Source organism: Colossoma macropomum, unplaced genomic scaffold (assembly GCF_904425465.1).
Source record: "Colossoma macropomum unplaced genomic scaffold, Colossoma_macropomum, whole genome shotgun sequence".
NCBI lineage: Eukaryota > Metazoa > Chordata > Actinopteri > Characiformes > Serrasalmidae > Colossoma > Colossoma macropomum.
Genome location: NW_023494794.1, coordinates 1,172,380 through 1,193,296, shown reverse-complemented (window position 1 = coordinate 1,193,296; position 20,917 = coordinate 1,172,380). Strand labels below are relative to the sequence as shown.

At 38.5% G+C, this 20,917-nt stretch overlaps 1 protein-coding gene across 1 annotated transcript in view; it reads right to left on the bottom strand.

The window, feature by feature from the left end:
• Nucleotides 1–1,234: 1,234 nt before the first annotated feature.
• The window catches only part of rasa4 (RAS p21 protein activator 4), a 39,326-nt gene continuing 19,643 nt past the window's right edge, over nucleotides 1,235–20,917 (bottom strand). Inside the window, 18 exon segments of the mRNA XM_036579847.1 lie at nucleotides 1,235–4,792; nucleotides 5,285–5,343; nucleotides 5,842–5,962; nucleotides 6,493–6,544; nucleotides 6,546–6,629; nucleotides 6,977–7,114; nucleotides 7,249–7,421; nucleotides 7,747–7,891; nucleotides 8,323–8,460; nucleotides 8,730–8,922; nucleotides 10,269–10,381; nucleotides 10,542–10,606; nucleotides 10,723–10,876; nucleotides 11,369–11,486; nucleotides 16,879–16,970; nucleotides 17,731–17,865; nucleotides 19,043–19,124; nucleotides 19,557–19,689. Coding sequence (XP_036435740.1) covers nucleotides 4,665–4,792; nucleotides 5,285–5,343; nucleotides 5,842–5,962; nucleotides 6,493–6,544; nucleotides 6,546–6,629; nucleotides 6,977–7,114; nucleotides 7,249–7,421; nucleotides 7,747–7,891; nucleotides 8,323–8,460; nucleotides 8,730–8,922; nucleotides 10,269–10,381; nucleotides 10,542–10,606; nucleotides 10,723–10,876; nucleotides 11,369–11,486; nucleotides 16,879–16,970; nucleotides 17,731–17,865; nucleotides 19,043–19,124; nucleotides 19,557–19,689 — 2,123 coding nt within the window. The 3' untranslated portion in view covers nucleotides 1,235–4,664.

The following is a 20,917-nucleotide window of genomic DNA, read 5'->3' as shown; positions in this document are numbered from 1 at the left end:
GCGTAGAAGCAAGCGTTTTACCCCTATTATTGGCGCTGGTGTGTGCAGAGTGAGCTGACTCGTCTTCCTCAGAGAGAGTGAGAAGGAGTGTGTGGGAAAGAGGGGGATGAGATGAGTGGAACATATGGACTGCTCGAGTTTCACAGGAGAATGGAGGCGTAAACAGGAAACGCATTCCTTCTTCAGCCTGTAAACACAATGCTTCATTTGAACAGCCTCTTTGAGGAAAGAAAAGACTGATGAAATGCTCATTTTATAGTCAGCCAAAGTTTTATTGTCCTACCGCTATAGCTGAACTATGAGCATTTTTCATTTTTCAGCCTGTTTTCATTTTACTGGTGACGATACACACATTTCAGTAAGATATGAATTGTGGCGCTTGTACCACAATTCATTTATAATACAGAACTTAAAAATAAATTCCAGCATTTATTTTGCTCATTTTTTTGGTCAAAAATCATTTTCTAAGACAAATCGGAACGGTTTCAGGTGCAGATTCCAATTTTTGTTGTGTCTGACATCAGAAATATGTTTATAGCATGAAATTTAATGGTTTTCAATTCACAGCATCTTACAACCCCCATATAAAGAAAGAATAATATTAAAGGGGTATTAAAATGTCTGCAGAACTCCATTATTAACGTGTAAAGTAATTCAGCGTGATTTGATGTGAAATGCTCTATTCTGGGAAACTTAGCAAGTCAAAATTGTTCAAAGTAGTGGTGAAAGGAACCAGAGGTGTGAATAGTTTAATGCCTCCAAAAGCTCCCTCACAGAAAGCTATCACATGCAGTGGTGACAGATAAGCTATCTGATGTCTGAGACATTTAGTTGTTGTTGTTTTTTTTTACAAAGGTTTTGGCCTAAAACATGGAACAGATGTACATGTCGGCTGTTATAAGGCCAAATATTCCACAAAAAAACTTTTTTTTACCACCATTTTACCATCATCAACATTGCATATAAAAAGAAGACATGTAGGTTCTCTGGTCGTTTTTATATAGTCAATATAATGGCTATATTTGTGATGTAGTTATCACAACCCCCGGTTCCTATCACCACCACTGTAAGGGGGGGTAAGTTTCTCTAGAACAGAGCACTTCACAACAAACCACTCTGAATGACTTCTGTATACGTCTTAATGGAATTCCCCTTGTAATATGCACATTGTAACACCCCTACATCCCCAAGTTTGACATACTGCAAAATATCAAGGCAAGGAGAGAGAAAGAGAGAGGTTCAAGCGTGCATTTAATGCCCAACTAATTGAAACTGTTATATATAACAAAACCACTATGCACTTTCAGCTGTAGCCTCTGAGAATTGACATATATTAAATCTATGCAATTTAAGTTACATCCTTAAATTTAAAACTTAAATTAAAAAAAAAACAGAAAACAAGCAAAACATTCAGATCAATGAAAAATATGCTCAACTTCAGACAATCATGGTCCAAAACGTCTACAACATTCTGGGTGAATGAGCAGCCCCAAGCAAAAAGGACCAGGAAATCATTACTATAATCCAATAAGGCTATTTTATATAATTTAGAGAGCGTCCAGCTCCTCCAAAATCACATAAAAACATTAACAGTAATGATACATATATAGCCACATGTTTTCATCCTACAGAAGACACAGTTGAGCTTCCATTCTGGGCCAAGTTACCCCCAAAAAACATCATTCCACAACACAAACGTCCCAAAAGTAGTGTAGCAACTGACCGTTATGCTAAAACATGACCATCATGACTAAGGCCATTGCGCTACCGTCAGAGCTTTTACAGAAACTGGGTCCAGAATGTGGTAGAAGAATTTCAACACTGCAGAGCCATCTAGTGGACAAAATGGACCGATACCTACAGTCCAAAGAAAACGAGTCCCCTTCTTACATTCATGTTAGGACAAAAACAAAATACAGAAGACAGTCAGAAACACACAGCACATCTATGTTTAAAATACATACCAGTCAGGGACATAATACCACATACAAAATTGACACTTGACAAGACAAAGCATGTCAACAGTAGGAACAGACTTTATAAACGTGCCTAACATGGTTAGAGCTTTTAATAATTAATAAACGTATCAATACTGAGTGCAGATGGGGGGGTCCCGGGTGGGACGTCAGTGGCAATGCTGTCAATAAAGCAGAGCTACTTATGTGCTGCAAAGTCCAGAGGGAATGCTATCTACAGCATTCACAAAGGGCTGGAACTGGATGCAAAGGGTCACTTCCATTCATATGTAACTATAGGTAACTTTTATTTTTTAAAAGAGAAAATCTCTTTTTCATTTGGCCAGCATCACGTTCTTCCTTTCATTTATCTTCATGGTTAATATCCCTAACACTGCAGGTATCTCTGTGTTTTTCTTTTAGAACTTTCTTTTCATTAAAAAGGAACAAAACATTTCTCAGATGTATATTCGGTTGAATGCATTCACATTTTCTCATTTTCTCATTTTCTCATAACCATTTATTCTCTCTCTTTGCTCTTCATTCCATTTACTTTTATGGTGAAGATTAAAATAAAATTACCATTAGATATGTATGTGTTCTAGTAAAATCATGTACTTATATACATATAAAAAAAACAAGTATCTCCAAAATAGTAACTTTACAGGAGAAGGCTATAACATTCTTAACTTTAAAGGTAAGTTAATGCAAAGAGATTACATTCAAAGTGATTTTGGAGCATTTCTATTGGTCCATTACATTTTCAAATAATATAAACGACAGCTGTGTTCACACAATATAAACGACAGCTGTGTTCACACAATATAAAGTACAGCTGTGAACACAGCACTACTGTATTTAAATATAGAAATGTAAAAATCTAAAAAGATGGAAATACATGTTTTTCTTTGGACAGCGACATAATAGTGAATAAATCTCTTAGACTGCATTAATATGTGGTCTTTGTGGGAAAGTTTTGGTAAACCAATTTTTCTTTTCTTTGGCTACCATAATGCTTTTCATTTAATTTCCCTTTGGTGAACATTAAAATACAATTACACATAGAATAAATAATAATATCGTAATATTATCATTATGCATTTATGAGCTTTTCTTGTACATATGCAAAAGTATGAACACCCGCGGTCAAATGACATGTTTGGTTGCTTTTCTAATTAAAAAAATATGTTAACACTGAAATATGGCATTTTTTCATATTCGGAAAAAAAAAAAAAAACATATAGTATAAAATGTGCCATAACTTTTGTGCAGCCCACATTTTATGTTTTCCTTTTTTCCAATATGTTAAATTCAGCAACTAAAATGTGCAGAATGGTGCTCTTTGTAGAGGATGTGTTAACTTTATTTTTACTTAGAAAATCATCAAAACATGTCATTTGCCATGTCATTTGCCCAAACTTTTGTATATGACTGTAACTGTTTTTTTTTCCTTCAGCTAACATAATGCTCTTCACACGCTGTGCCTTCATGGGGCGAAACTGAAATGCAACTACATAAGGTACTTATACACTCTTACAGAACTGATTTTTTCAAAAAACAGAAAAGAAAGAACACAGCATCCCCACAAAGTATTCTGACCCTTTAACTATTGTTCTTCCTAAAATGTTAAACAAAATGATATTTGTTTCAAAGAAAAACACCTTTAGTCTAACATTAAAGTGATGCGAAACTCTGCATGTAGAAAGCCTGGATGAAACTCCCCAAACCATGACTTGAAACTCACCAGCCGCCTTTTTAAGGAATACTTTGCCAAAAAGAAAATTACAGTCTTGGAACGGTCAGTTTAAAATAAGTGCCACTTGGTTTGACATTTTCCTAACACAATGAACTTAATACATTTTCACATATGGCACAATTGTCCAAATACTTTCTGGGGCCACTGTATTTCTCTTGTGTATCATTGTATTGTACTGTATTGTACTGTACTGAGAGTGACACACAACATACCCTGCCAATGTCCAGTATAGTCATACTCTTGTAGGAATAATATGGGATATCAATAGATAGTGTAAACTAAATGTGAGTAATTAGTGTAAAACAGCAAAAACATGTAGAAATGGTAGAGAGAGTCCACATGCATCCTCCTCTACTAAAAATAACTTTTAAAAACAATAATTTGCACTGTAAACATCTGGAAACTTGTAACCAAAAGCATTCTACACTTCTTCACAAAGTAAAAGCTTATATGCATGTGTGATTAAATAACGTAATGATTTATGGCACGACCAGTCACAAATGAAAATGGAGCTAAAGGCATTAAAATGGAAGCTTGATAAAGTGCCCATAAACAAGAATAATCAGCGAATCATTCCTGTAAAAGTACATGATTCTTATCTGGCAAGCCCTCCTCACCCATTTCACTGATGGTCTTCATGTTAACTGTGTAGCTGATATGGTCATTACATGTACACTGATGGAAATGAATAAAGAAATATACATTAGGTCTGCCCTTGATGCAGAGCTTTTGGTGATAGCCCTCAAAATAAGAAAACTCTAAAACAATCACCTCAAATAAGTATATTTACTATAGTGAGCAAACCTGCTGGAGCCTCGAACCTTTCAAAACTCAGCCTTGCCTTGTCCTACAGCTCAACAGCAGGTCTACGTTATAAACCCTGTGAATGAAGTCAGCGTATGACCGAAAGTTATGGACGCCTTTCGCACCGGAGACTTTTTGTGCTCCTTTGTTTACGTTTGCAACTCCAAGAAAACGTTTTTATTCTTCAAACGTTCCTTCTCCTCCACTGCTGCATGGGCGTCATGCAGGTCCTGGAGAATCGTGAAGAGTCTTGTTACCCCATCCACCTTCTTATGATCTGGAAGCATAGGAAAGAAACAAATCAGGAGCTGTGCTCAGATGCAATAGTGATGCAGGTACTGTCATATGCAAAAGTTTGGAACACACCTGGTCAGTTCACACAACCTCTACAGAGAACAAACTTTATTCTACACATTTTAGTGCACAATTTCAATTCAACTCATTTGCTAGGTTTAGCAAAAAACAAACATGAAAACAAACATAAAAAATAAAATGTCTTATAGCTTTAGTACATAATATTTAATTATAGTTTTATATTTATTCCTAAAATGTTAAATACAGTAAACAGTAATTGTGCATTAAATTGTGCATAACTGTTACCTTTAGAGAATACTACTTATTGCTTATACTACCTATCTGTAGAGCATAGTGCTTATTTTCTCAAACTCAAACTCAAACCTTTGCATAAGACTGTATGCATGTCAGTTCAATATTACTGTTTATTCCTATTTTAATTGTAAACTTAAAAATGGAAAAGTTTTCACATTACCTTTGTCTGAGTCTGCTTCATCGGCATGTTCTTGCTTAATCAGTTCATAATATTTATCCCTGCAAGTCATCAGAAAGCACAGTCTGTTAACCTGCCAAAATTAAGCTTGTTGCTAACATAAATGAGGATCCTGGAGAACACATAGTTGTACTTTAGCTTCAGCTTGTACAGAACATACTGCATTCCTTAACTCCTTGAACTCTATGCTTTTATTATTCATTTATTAATTTTCAGACATATTACTCAGTAACCCAGCGACCCAGCGACCCAGAAGGATAAGCGGTTTAGATGATGGATGGATGGATGGATTACTCAGTAACTACTATAAAACTGATCAAACTATGAAACTGAAACTTGTAAGCTATGTAGAGAGAGTAAGAAGTTGAATGGAGGAAGCACATTCAGTCCCTTAGGGTTTAATGGGTTTATGTGCAGCAGTATATTACTCATTCGATACATCTGCTGCTGACTGCAGTATGCAGTGTTCTCTACGAATTTTTTTACAAATGAACCATGAAATTAAAGCAACGCCAGACAGTGTCTAGAACAGCCACTACCTCATGGCGTGCTGGACGCTGCTGAGGTGTCGATAAATAAGTTGAGCTTCCAGGTCTGGATCCAGCGGGTCATACCATTCTTGCAGGGTGACACCATGTCTGGTCTTATCACAGCCTGGATCTGCATAGGAAGAACATATCATAAATAATCTTTTCCCAGTGCGCAATAATGTAGAGCAAAGGAACAAACAGCAATATTTGAATTTTAATAATCATAAATATGGTCACTTGACTAAGACCACAAGTTCTCAAAGAGATTGTGCTACAGCTACTAAAGCTAAAACAGTACAGCTGAATAAACTGTGTCCTGTATTCATCACCTTTCACTAGCTCCCTTTCAGCTGTACCAAGATCAAGTTACCAAAATATTATAAAAAAAAACTACTGTCAATCTTATAGAACAAAACAAGACTGAACTCTCAGCTGTCATCAAGTTTTATGGTCATGTACAGACAAACTCACAGTGGGCAACAGTGGACTGTGTGAAACTCTTAAAAAGATGACCACCTCTAGATCATCCAATAAGGTCTATAATTTGTAGATTCTGCATTTAAAAGGCTTATAAATGAAAGGGGCTTAAATCTCAGTTTGACACACTGGGAAATGGAGGCCAGAATCACAGACTGGCATGCTTTGACATTGCCGCAGTACCTGTTTTCTCCTTTTGGTGGCAGCAGCTCCATCTGTCAGCTTTGTAAATGCCCTGGGTGATAGCTGCTCATTGTGTTGGTGTTGTGACTGCACGCTTTCCGTAAAGCCGACAGCCACTGATTCAGTTCGTTTACACTCTAAAGCAAAAGAAACAGTGAAGAAAAGAGAAAAAGATAAATATTTGACCCTAAACTGTTTAATAACCTTTGCTGTTCCCCTTAAAAAAGAAAAATACATATGTCAATGCCTGCAAATCTCGTAACATGTACAGTAAATACACATCATAGCACAGCCCTCTATACTGTTTACCATGATCTATGCCCATCTAACCTAATCCAGTCATCAAGTCATCAAGACCTTTTTGACCTTATTGATCTATCAGGTCAGGAACCAATATAGATTGAACACAAGATGTCGTTTGGGAGCATGGAACGAAAATATGGCCTGGCTGAGTATCTTGTTCTCTGTACCGTTCAGCATGTACCTTGCAGTCCAGGTAGAGAGTCTCCTGCTGGCCAGAATCCTCACTCGAGATGATCTGCATGACATTGGCGCTTCCAAAACACTTCTCTTCCACTTTCTCTACTGCCCGGATCTTTGGCAGGGAGATGAACGAGGTCTTCTGTATTACACAAACCCATCATGGACACCATTAGAGAAGACACATTCATCTGTCATTATTACAGGGCTCTAAGAAGATGGATGAAAGTTTATCATTAGAAGGACTGATAAAGGGTAGAGGGTGGTAGCACTCACCTTAGAATGCTGCGTTCGTGAATAAGACAGAGTGTCTTTGCTTAGAGTTACATAGTACTTCTTAAAGGGGGAGGTCATGGGTATGCACTTGTCTTTGGTCTTATGGAGGAAGAGGAAGCCTTCTTTCTCCATGGTGCCACACTGGAGACTCATACGAGTTTGAAGACAAAGATCTAGAGGAAAAATATGAATATACTATCACATATATTGACTATTTAGAGTATACTGTATTTAGTATTGTGCACAGTGTATAATACAGTGTATGCTGTCTGTCCTGGCTGATTGAATCATTAAACTTGCATTGGTTTATAGAAATACACTTTAAAACTGTGAAAAGAATATATGAGCCAACACAAGAAAGCGGTGGTATAGTGCACTATGGTTGAGAGGTGACACATCTGCAGCTTGATCAAATGTGACATGTTGGAATGAGCTTCCAGCACCCCAGTGAGTCCGATTCAATTTTTTCTGTGTAATTACTCATTTAATACAGCTCACCTTCCGAGTCATGGCAGCTGACCAGCCGAGTGATGAAGTCTTTGAGCTGGGAGATGCCTTGTTGGATGGCGGGCTGCAGAGGTACCATCCATGGCTCCTTAGAGCAACAGACCAGAGTGTCCAGATTGCCAATGGTCTGCACAGCCTGGGAACAAACATAGTGAAAGACCTTTAAAGACGCAGCAAATGCACTGGGCTCTTATGAGGATTTTAGATGCTTGCAGGCATGATCTGTGTAGTGTGACTAATACAGGTCATTTTATAGTATAATGGAGGTCTCATCCACCATTAACCTCAGGGATTAGTATTAATCTGTACTGGATGTTGATGCTAATGCTGAATGTGTGGATCAAATGTAACATGTTTTGTGCATAATGAAGTCTAGAGGAACTGTATGGTGTGTGCTGTATCAGACAGTAGTCCCAGGCCAGCTAATCTCATCATCATTCTGAGAAGGTACACCAGGGTATTGGATCCACTTTTCCATTTGGTAAAAAGGAATCCAGTCTATTTACAGTAGCCCTCATAGTAGAGCATATTACAGCATAGTGGAATGTAGTGTGGCATGGAGCATACCTTAGCCAGCAGCAGCAGAGTGCGACTGGTCCGGGCGTCTGCATGTTTCTCCCGCAGGTGGAAGAGCTTGGGAGACATGATGGCAGGAGAGATAAAGCGGAGACACAGGAAGCTGGTAACAGCAATGAACTTCACTTTCTGTAAGGGAGCAAGACAAAAGAAAGAGCTGTGACTATCTAAAAGAGCCAGGAATGTCATTAGTGGTTCAAGCCAACAAAAATCTAAAATACCTAACAAAAGACGATCAGAAATGGCCTAAATCCTATGCTATTTTTTCTCTTAAATTATCTATGAAATGTTATGGTCCAGTTCCACTTAATATTACAATAGCATAGGCAAATTGTTACAGTCCTAATAAATACAGATATTAAGTAGTAGTAATCATTAGGTTCCCGAATGTTACGTACCCTGTACTCTGGGTCTGGGAAGCGTGCTTGCACTCGATGGTAGAGCTGCTGGAAGGCCTGACAAAGCAGCAGGGGGCAGTAGGAGGCTGACTGCAGGATAGCAGCCAAGAGCTCAGAGAGGTATGACTGGAGCAAGCTGGAGCTCTGCTGAATCACGTCGGCTTCTGTGTGCTGACGATGCAGCCCCGTGCACCTAAAGCCACAAATATCTTTAATGAAGCTACAGGTAGGAATTTCACATTTTTTTGTAAAAAAAAATGCGGTTTTGTTAATATGTAACAATTAAAATTCCTCATAATTCAGTTTCAAAATATTACAAAGATTTAATGATCAACATGTCACCATTTGTTATCAAGCTGTTTCTAAATTGTAATTGCTGACAGATTCACCGACCTCTCATACCAAAAAGCCATGCATATTGACTTAATCAAGCACAGAGCCCATACGTAGCTCCACTAAATCTGAAGTGAGCCCAGGAGTAGCTCTTCACAGAGCATTAGTTCTTGGGCTATTGAAGGGGCCCTCCAGACACAATGAAGAAGGCTGAGAGGGAAGAGGCAAATTTGTTTGCTTTGCTGGAGTTTTTCCTGGTGAGGTCTATCTTCGCCTATTCATGCCATTACTCATCCTGGTTTACTTGTGAATTAAGTTTTTGAGTTTATGAAGACTTTTGTATTACTATACTCCTGTAGACAAAAATGATAAGTTTAGGTGGGAACATAGACCTATTAGGGGGGAACATTCTGAGTGTGAAAGGTCTGAACCAATCCAATGCCTCATCAAGGTGGAGTTTAAAGTAGGGGTCGATGGTGTTCTTGTCAACATTGTCTGACAGACAAAAGGCTTGTCATTAGCCCATGAATGAAACATAAAGTACGGCTGAAAAATCCCCCCGAAACCTCCAAACAAGCATGTAGATGTGTGTTGCATGTGCAGAGAACACATTACATGCAGTAAAATTAAATATTTACTTTATATTCCATTACATAACATTTCCAATACGTAACAGTCGTGTTTTGCTAGCTAGCTTGTCTTGTTTGTATTCTGTATGAGATTCCGTCTGGTCCCACATGAATATCTGTGACTAGGCCTTCCACTTGCAGCCTTATCTTCCCTCTTTCTATCCTGATTCTATCCTGTTTACTCAAGAGGAAGAAGGAGGGTCAAAATAAAAATACACCAAAATAACAACGAGAAGAAAAACTGGCCAGACTGAAGGAGTCTTTCCAACGGATAGAGAGCACAGGGTTAGAAGATTCACTGAATTTATTTAACTCCAATATGTACATAATTTCTGCAAGAATAAAATATGTCAACACAACTACTGCCATATATAAACTGACTGATAAAGTTGTATTAATGTAATTTATTTTATTCATGTGGAAATGATGTACATATTTACATCAAGAAAACTTAATGCATCACTTTTTTCCCCGGGTGAAAAGGGAATGTTTGGCAGATTCTCCAACACAGCCCCATTGATCAATCTTATGTGTAGCTCATTCAATGAGTTCCTTAATGTTCCATTATTTTTCTTACCCTGCATCTTTCAGCTCCACCTTATTGGGATCCAGTTCCACATACTTCTTCTCCTCAAAAATGCGATTGATGATGGGACCCAGAAGCCTGTGCAAATACTGCATTCCGGCCACCTACCGGCACAGAAGAACGTTTTAGCTAATTTGGAAAGAACTTCACCAGTTACAAGCTTCATTTGATCACAAATAATGAATGAACTTGGATCGTGTCAAAATACTTAAGAGCCATTGTATTATTTTGCAACACTTGGAACCATCTGTAGTGCAGAGTTACCTTTAGAAATGACTCCATAGATTTGGAAGCTAAAGAGTTGCTCCTAAATAAAGTGTTGGGTTCGGCTGAGGAACAAACAAAAACAAACAGGAGATGACTAATCGGCCCAGTGCAAGTAAATCAGTAAATCTAGTTTTTAGGAAGCTGCATGTTGTTAAACAAAGCTTCTTTGTGTGCTTACTTGTTTTCTCCAGTTCCAATTTGAACAGCACATCCAGGAACTCCTTAATTAGCCCTTGTCCCAGAAAGAGCTTCACCAGGTTATTGGCTACTTCCTGTCTGTTTTCAGAGGTCGTCGTCTCATCGATTAGCATGATCAGATCAGGCCAGTTGCCCTATGATGCACACAGCTGTCATATGTGAATGTTCACCAGGAAACGTTCCATGAGAAATACCAGACTGTCTGACAAGCTTTTTCTTAAAAAGAAAACCCATGTATGAAAAATGAATGAAGCTGAACTGTTTTTAAACCTAAAACTAGACAACTTGATTTAGCTCAAAACAATATTTATTGAAAATTTATCCAGGAGAATAAATACTGTGCCTGAAGTCTTCAGGTCGTTTTGTTCATACCACAATAATGATCATTACATTATGATATGTACCAAATAAAATACCAACCAATACCAAGACAAGCTCTGACCTAAAAATAGGCAGTTTTACTGTTTTCTATTAAAAAGAAATCAGCTATGACATCATACCAACGTGACTGGGGAAATTAAAAAACATTATGTCTAAAATTAGAATTAGAACACATTTAAAATTAGAATTAGGCTTATTGTGTATTTTCTTGTAAGAGGTGGAATATGTTAGTGACTCAGACTCACATTAAGGTGAGTCCCAACAGACTGGCTCAGTAACTCAGTCAGTGGCTGGTAATGGCTGGACGGCAGGACCGTCTCGTCACGGAGCCGCAGCTGCAGCCTCAAGGAGCCCAGAGTGCCTCTTAAAGAGAGAGAGGGAGAGAGAGAGAGACACCAGGTTGAGTGACGCCAGTGTAATCATCACATAGCCTAGAGGTACTCAACCCTACACCCTGACAACATAAAGAAAACAAGTCATGAGTTTTGTTACATCAGTCAAAAAATCACCTCCTGTGTAATATCAACATTTTTAAACTGTTTTAAGCCTAGAGAGAAGGCAACACAAAGAGATTATCCAAAAAAGCAAGCCCTGACTCACTCCACTTAAAGCATTCCAGGAAATATGGCCAGCAGGACAGACAAACAATAATAAAGAAAATGACTCCATTATAGGAACCATCCCGAGCAAAACGTTCCATAAAAGAAAGGGAATAGGAGACTTTATAGCTGCGTGGGTAGATGTGTTTTATAGCGTTGGCACAAAGAAACAAACTAAAAATGGGGCATTAAAGGCAGACAGTCAAGGGGGGGAAACAATATCACGGTCTGCGGTCGGCAGCTGCTGAAGGTCAGAAGAGCATCCCACCCGCTGGAGCTCGAAATGACTCGTAATACAGGCTGCCTGCAGTCCTGTGGCCAATGGGTGTGCACCAATTTTTAATATGGGACACTGTGTGTTAGCCTTGTTTCAGCATGCGTCCTTCACAATACACGCTTGCGCTCTGTCTGACCCACCGCCTACATCTCACACTCCTTTGATTACTGTAATAAGGCGTCAGCGATTTGGATGGAGTTGGTCATTTATTTCTTTCAGGTGTAGGCAGACGTGTGAAACTTGCACTGACCACTCAGGCCACCAAGCCAATGAAATGACATGAACAATGAACAATTTGTGGCCAGAATAGTAGAAACATGTTTACACTGTGTTTAAAATTAACAAGCATGCTTCAGTATAAAAAAAGTCAGAGGTTTCTTTAAAAAAATGCATCAGGCAGTGCATTGATAACCATTCCATGCCATAACTTTCTGCAAGGGAGCTTTAAAGGCATTAAACTTTTCAGATGTGAAATTTAGAAATGGAATCAATGGAATTCCCCTTTAAAAGGGAAAAAGAATGCAAAAAATCTCCAAGACAAGTGGCCACTCTGTGACAGGCTCTGTAAATGTGAAATAGAGTAACTAGTGACACTAAGCAATACTCAATGTCAACCCCTGTATTTATTTTTGTCACATTATCTTTCTTTTATGTTACTGGTCATTCTATGTGTGGATTATCTAGAAATATGAAACAGATCATCCATAGGAAAATCTTCAAATTTAAAATGCTTGTAGCCTTTATTTTGCCCTAATCAATCAGTCGCTGATGGGAGTGCACCTGGAGTGGATGAGGGTGGGCCCAAAGCTTTATTTCACACTTCTATAACCTAGAAATAGCTCAGCCGGTTTGCATTGAAGACCCTGTAGTTACTGGATAATAAGCCTTTGTATGTTTTAAGCCTGAGATTTTAAGGAGCTAATAAAGGACACTTTCCATTAGCTCTTTCCATTCTCTCTGAGTGTCACCTCGATTTCAACAAGCGTCCTCCGCAAAACGTGCTTCCCCTCCCTGCGACCCGCCACCCACTTTTATGACAGAACATGCTTAGAAGCTGCTTAAGATAAAAACAACCATTATTTTGCTCTCCTGAAGGGCCTGGTCGCTTCCATTTTTGCTCGAGAGGACCTGACTGTGATATTTTGATTGAGCTACTCATAGCCCACCCACACCCGCTGATCACTCGCACTCCATAATCTCAATGCCAAAGAGGGGTAACACTTAAGGGAAAGTGGGAGGCTGAAGCGTGCTTATGTGTGTGTGTGTATGTGTGAGCGTGTGTGCCAAGCGCCACCATCAGCAGCCAGTCACCAAACAGCAGGCAACAGATGGTGGGCCGTCAAAAATCCAATCAGGAAGAAGACGGTGTGGAAGGCAAAAAAAAAAGGAGGCAAAATAAATAACAACAACACCGGCTTGACTGGTTCACTGAGAAGAGTGCAGATCAAGAGTGGGGGAGGGGCAGATTATGGGCGCTTAATGGGCAACTCTTTTTTATTAGAATGACATCACTGCAGGGAGAGGGTATAGCAGGCGAAACTCATCTTCATGCTTTACCGTATGTCAAGGCAAGGAAAGAGGTTTAAATATCATTCAAATGGGGGTGCTAGAAGGTGTTGTTTTGAAAGTGCATGCAATGAAACTGATTGTGAACAACTGGCTCAGACTAAATGATTATGTTTTTACTATGTATTATATACTTCGGCAGAACTGAATGAAAGCAGTTGTTTTAATTTCATTAATCAGGTTCGTTTAAAGCATTCGCCTGCGTTTGCTTGTGGTGTGTTGTACTGTTCTTTGTTACCTTCCTATCTACATGTTTTATAAAATAAGTATTAGTCACAAACATGCTACCAAACAAATGGCACTGACTGAATTGAAGAAAAAAACTGTAAATATCACAATAATGTACTACTGTTGCAACAGAACCTGGAGGAAAATAATCCTTTGTTTGGGATCAGCAGTGACATTTTAATTCCCCCTTTTCATCTTTTCAAAGCAGGAACAGATGGACAAACATTAATAAAAAGGATTTTCACTAAATTCAAATTCTGTGCATCTCTGTAAAATGGAGCACTCTGTCGCATTTCCAGATACACACTAACAGCTGAATATATAACAAACAAGGGATATTTTATAACACTGATGTTTGCCTTTTTAAAAAGTCGCTCTGCCACTTCAGGAATCAGGAATATTAAAGAATCTAGAATGTACTGAGCTGTGTAAAAGTCAGAGACCACCTTTCATTTATTCAATTGCTATTAATGGCTATTATTTATTTTTCAGTATCAGACACAAGGCAGGAGCAGGAGCCGTCACTAAGAAAAGAAAATAGACCAAAAAAAAGAATATTTGCACTTAAACACTGAACTGGACATCTAAAATGTGGAGTAAGGTTTTGTTGTCAATGTGAAGTAAGCTTTTGTTGTTATTGTTTTGATAAAATAGTACCAAACAGAAATAAATCTTTTCAGAATTAATGGCGTTCCTACCACTTCAGCCATTCTTTAGTTCAGTCCTCTAAAATGCCTAATTCTTCAATCCACTCCTCCATTCAAAAGCTGGATTATTACTATATGTTTCGACTAAATGCTCACTTCTAACCTCTTCCCACCTTTTCTTAAGTCTCAGTAGCTCAGTGTATTGGGGAACTGAGCACACCGAACCCTGTGGGACCTGCAGGTGGTCCGACAGCAGTTTGTATTGTGATAGCTGAGGTAAAGCTATGTTGAACTAAAGCTGTTTTACAGTATAAATAAAAGAATAAATGAATGAACAAACAAAACAAAAAAAAGGAACTGATGAATGAATGCTGTAGGCTATAATCTCTGTCACACTAACACAACGTGTCCCCACATTACTCCCTCTTCTAATCTCCCCCACATACACACACACTGACATATTGCGTTTGTCATCACCGCTGGCCAATCCCGATATTCCGGTTCTGGTCAAAACCTTGAAGTTTTTACATAAGCACTGCCATCCCACTCCTCCTCTGCATGCCTGCTTTATAATCCTCCCTGTGTATCCACATGACGGGAGAGAGAGAGAGAGAGAGAAAACGAGAGTGAGAGAGAGACAGAATGAAAAAAAAAATCCCAGGATTTAGCCACGGAAAGGATTAGTACTTCCTGTCAGCACATGGACGGGAACAGACGCGCACAAGTTTGCAAAAGCCTTGTGCATGGCCAACAAACGCAGAGGAACAGCCGTCTATGCCAAACCATGACGACATAGCCATCGGGTAACACACATTCAGTCATGAACATTTATCCAGAGCTGATAAACAAAGAGGTTCAACAAAACAATTGGAAATGGGCTTAAATGCCTTCACTGGTGCCACACATTTCATCCGTGCTACTATTCAAGTTGACAGGATTTCAAATCTCACTTCACCTCTATTAGATGAGTAATGATGAGGGACACGCATTCTAACTAATTCTGATATTTAAGTATTTGTAAGAATGAATTATCAGATATTTGGTTGGCCGTGGTGGAAGAAACTTTGGACAGTATTAACATTAGGCTGTGGGCCAACTTTGTAGGTGAAAGCACTGGCTCAACAAACAGCAGTGCGCATATTTAGCAGCATGCAGAGGAATACATTTGAATACAAGCACAATGGGAGGGGTTTTACAGTTCTAAAACTTGACTGCCTGAGCTATATTCAAAGCTATATAATATGTTCATTATAATATACTGAAAAGTTGACAAAATGACTGGAACATATAATGATACATATATACAAAACATTCTATATTCTAAAGATCCCAAGTTATATTTACCACTCATTACTAGCCCCAGTTCAAACAAACATGAGTTCATAAATATCATCACCAAGGCAGCTGACTCAGTGCACATCAGCAGGTCTCGAACGCCATCGCCATCCACCACATCCTTCTCTATAATTTTGCTCAGTCATGTGTGATGCACACCGCAATGCATCACACTACCAACAAACACCATTATATTTAGAAGCACACTTCATCAAGAGGAACCAGATCACTGTGCTCTTATGCGTATAATTCAAAAACATATTTCAAACTGAATGACAAACCTGTGCACTCAATTGGAAACTTGTGTTTATTGGAATTTAAGAGTTTTTAACCAAAAGCACCGGTGGAACAATATTTGTCGGTCAATAGTTAATTGTTTAATCAATTTTATATCCCTGTCTTCTACCTGTCAACATCTTAGTTTGACAACAAAACATCTTTTTATTGTTCGTGTTAATGTAACATCAGCTACATTAGTTAGCCTAGACAACAACACATTCATGTTAAGGCACTTGAGTTTCAGGTGGTAAAGAGTAATATAATAAACATACTCACAAACACGACCAAAATGTCTCATTCTACAATTCTGCTAAACATACAATATGTATGATACATTTGTGATACAGAAAAAAAAGCTATTTCCATTTTTATTCTGCTTTTATTTTTTTATTATAGATCAACTGACAAAACACTGCAGTGTCTTGTGACAGCATAATTAGTAGAAATAAGTAATTGTCTTAGAAAAAATATTTTCAACACACAAACCGTAAATAGTATCAGGAGGAGCAGCAGTTTTTTTCTTACTTTTGTGATATCTTTTAGAAATGCTTTTATTTTTTCAATGGAACCGTGTAATTCATTCCAATGTCAGTATGTGAAAGTCTAACTATATACGGTCACAGAATATCCTTGAGCGTCTCGCCACTCCTGTATCAAAAAAGCTGAACATCCATACTGTAATAACCCTAACCTCTAAACATTCAACGTCTACTACCCTGACCCAAAGCTCAGCCTCAATAGAGGCACCTAAGGTCTCTCCTGAGATACAGTTCTTTGTTGGTGCTGGCTGTGTAAGAAAATGGAATGAAATCAAAGGCACTCACTCATACTGGCTGTGTTTGGGTTTGTCAGGCCCCAGGCGAAACCAGCCCTCCTCTTGCTGCGCCGACTGAAGCCTGTTGATGTTGAACAGGACCTGAGGGATAACAGGAGACAAACGCGTCAGCCAACTTGACAATTAAATGTCAAAGCAACTCGAGCCGGAAATGATGATCAAGACATTTATTTGCGGGTGAGAAATCCAATGTGACTGACTGTTTACCAGAACAAAATAAAATGAAAATAAAAATGAAACAACAAACAATTTAAATGCAGTTTAAAAAATCTGTCTGTTTTATATTCAAACATGATACACACTGAATGGTCAAAAACATATTAATACACACCACCACCCAAATTACTGACACCTTATCACATTAATCAAATGGGTAGGTGGATCGGCATAAATCAGTGTACTTCTAAAGCTGTCATTCAGACAGACTCTGGCAGAAACCTTACTGAATCTTCACCCTTTTTCTGTTAACTTCTCAGATTCAGGGTGGCAAGACCAATTTCTTTGGTTTCTGTGCCCTGCTAAATTAGCTGTCGTCATCAACTGAACTGCGTCTATTGCTCATCAGATCACACTGATTGCTCTGAAACGGCTCCCAATTAAAGTAATACCAGGCGGAATCTCTGGAGCAGAACAGAGCGAAAAGCTCAGGAGATTTCAAATGCTTTTTACTAGAATCTTTCTGATTATCCATTCTAATGTATCCTTATGCTATCAGAAGTGATGAGTACACTATTAATATTCTGTATGTGTCCACATAATTTGAATAATGTGAAGGTAAGCGCTTCTGCATGAATCAGACTATTAAGGTAGGCACAGAAACCACATCCATGAAAAATGTTACCTTGCCGAGGAAGTCGTTCCTGCTGACCAGGTCCCAGTCCCATACCTCCACACAGAGAAGGCTATCAGCCAGAGTGTCGTCTAGCTCAAATTCAAAACTCTCATTCCAGCGTGGATAGCAGGACTTCTTTACCACCTACAGAAGTGTTTGTTACACCAGAATCAAAGAGATAATTCAACCAAACAATGCTGCAGTAGTTGATTGAATGAATGAAGGGAATTTTTATCCATTGTTAGCCTTGGTTGAACTACCCCTTCAAGAGATTAGCAAAAGTACTGTAGTATTCGAGTCCAGTATCAGTCTCAGTCTCGACATCACTGGGTGTGATGCATTCTGAGATAATTTAATTATTATTAATTTCATTTTTTTTCTATCATTATTAAATATCAACAATAACTACAAACAGAATTATACAGTCCATTTGCTACATTACAATAAAATCTGTTTAATGCAGGTTGAGGCTCTGATTGATCCTTTCCATGATGGCTTAACTGGGTATTATTTGTTTGCTGATGTTTATGGTTGGTTCAGACATCCCCTGAAGGCAAATCGGGATGTTATTACTATATTTTATTTAATAAACGTTGTTTTGTTTATATTTAATTATCTTTAGGTGGTGAGTTTGAATAAGCTGTAGAGAAAAAGGGGCAGAGAATAACCTCACTCTCATGATATGCTTCCAAAAGTTACAATGCAAAGTTGGACTAAGACTACAGTATTATAATAATTAATAATATCTTCAGGCTATATATTACTTGTTATTTTTATCAGTTACTGTCATTTAATGTTATATTTTGCAAAATATATTTTAAAATGTACAGTCCAGGTCTCATCTCGGTATCGCCACTCCTGGTCTCAATCTTGACTCAGAGTCACCTCTAGGGATCTTGATTACAACAGTAGTTAGCAAAGAACATGCTAACTCACAATCCATCACAGTGTGACTCAAAGTCAATTACAGTCAAGCTTGCCAGACAGATTTTAAGCCTAGGCTTTAAGAGGAATCTGCGATGGTGAATCACTGAAGCTAGTTGAGGGAAGCATTATATAAATGAGATCATACTAACTGATCCCGTTTCTGTTTATTCTTTGAGTTATGTTCTTTGGCAGTGTAAATTTAGGTCAAGAATATGATTAATCTGTGTCCTGGGAGGTGAGCACATTACAGTCCAGATTTGCTGATTAATAGAACACATTAACTACCTAGACGTAATAATCTGATTTGAAATATTCCAAGACAGTGGCAGCGAGAAAGTGCTAATCAACGTCAAAATTTAGCTGTGAAAAGAAAGCAAAGGAACAATTTGCTTACTGCGCTCTCATGGCTTTTCCCATTGTATCTGACTCTGACGAATGGATCTGAAGCTCCGTTGCGGTCTTTTTTGGCAAGATCTCTAGAAAGCGAAACCAAAACAGATGAGTAAGACAGTGAACTGATCTAAACATATAAAAAATGTCTCTTAGAGCCAGTGTTATTTTTAGACCAGTGCAGTGTTTTTTTTCTATATCCAACACTCAGGTCAAAACCTCATGCATAAAATAAGATTTGCTGGTTAAGGATACCATATTTGGAGATTAAACCAACATTAGACAGATTCCCATGACTTTGAAAGGTCTCACACAGCATTCCTTAATTTTTCTACATTATAGTAACACTAATAAAAACACTGTCTGTATTCTCTCTCCAGAAGTGTATGTTATTGAAGAAATACACAATTATTAATGATTCTTTTTTTCAACAGTCAACATGGTTTGGTTTGTGCACCAACAGGGTTTTTTTTCTTCAGTTGGAAATTCAGTTCTAATGTGTTTTCTAAGCCTCTCACCTGGCCTCAAGGACTCTGCAGCGCAGTTTGTGTGGAACATCCCCGTCCCCCAGCAGAGATATCTGCAAGTGAATTTCCCCTTGAACCTCCTCGTCTGGATCTATCTCAGTCAGGTTCATCCAGCAATCCAGACCTACACATGGCAAAAAGAAACAGCTATAAATGCTCGTCCTGTGCAGAAATGTGATGAACATACACATACATACAACATACACACATATACAGTTAACAGCCAAAAGTATGTGGACACCAGTGCTAATTATTGAGCTCAGGTGTTTCATTGCTAACAGGTGTATGAATCAAGCACATAGCCATGCAAACTCCATAGACAAACACTGGCAGCAGAATGGGTCATACTCATTGACGTTACGTGCAGCACTGTCATAGGACGACATCTTTGCCACAAGTCAGTTTGTGAGATTTATGCCCTGCTAGGTCTGCCCTGTTCAGCTGTAAGTACTGCTATTGTTAAATAGAAGCGTTTAGGAGCAACAACAGCTCAGTCACGAAGCAGCAGACCACATAAACTAACAGAGCAGGACCACCGAGTGCTGTAGCTCATAAAAAAGGCCTGTTGCATCACAACTGTGCGTTGGCAGCCTCATAAAATGGGTTTCCATGGCCGAGCAGCTGCACACAAGCCAAAGATCACTATGCACAATGCCAAACATCAGCTGAAGTGGTGTAAAGCACACTGGCACACCGACTGCGGAGCAGTGGAAATGTGTTTTCTGGAATGATGATGCATGCGTCACTGTCTAGCAGCCTGAGAGACAAATCTTCCAGACATCATACACACAATTCAAATATAAACATAATACAAACACATACATACAAAATAACAGAAACTCCAGATGAAAAAACATTCATATAAAGTCATTCACATAGAGTTATATTCTGAAATCACAATAAACTGCTACAAAATACATTATGCACACAAAACACATCCATTCTTGAAAGGAGAAATAGTCAAGGGTCCCAATTCACAGAATGTGTACAACTGCTTTCCATGAACTGGATAAACACTTCCCCATGCATTTATATTTATTCACACACTATCAGTCAAAAATTTGAGAACATCAAGTTAAAACCAGGCTTTTTTGAATAATTATCTACGCTTTCAACTGCAGAAATAGTCTACAGGTTCTCCAGAGTTTTTAGCACCGTTAATGACTAAGAAGTCCATGGTGTTCATCCGCTTAAACTTACAGTGAACACAGGAAAGAAACCTAATCTTTCAGTCAAGTCAAAGTTTTCAAAGAATTATTGGCACCCCTGTCTTTAGTACCCCCTGCCCTCCCCCTTTGACAAGATAACAGCACTCTTATAATGTTGGCTGAGATTTAAATGCTTTATTATGC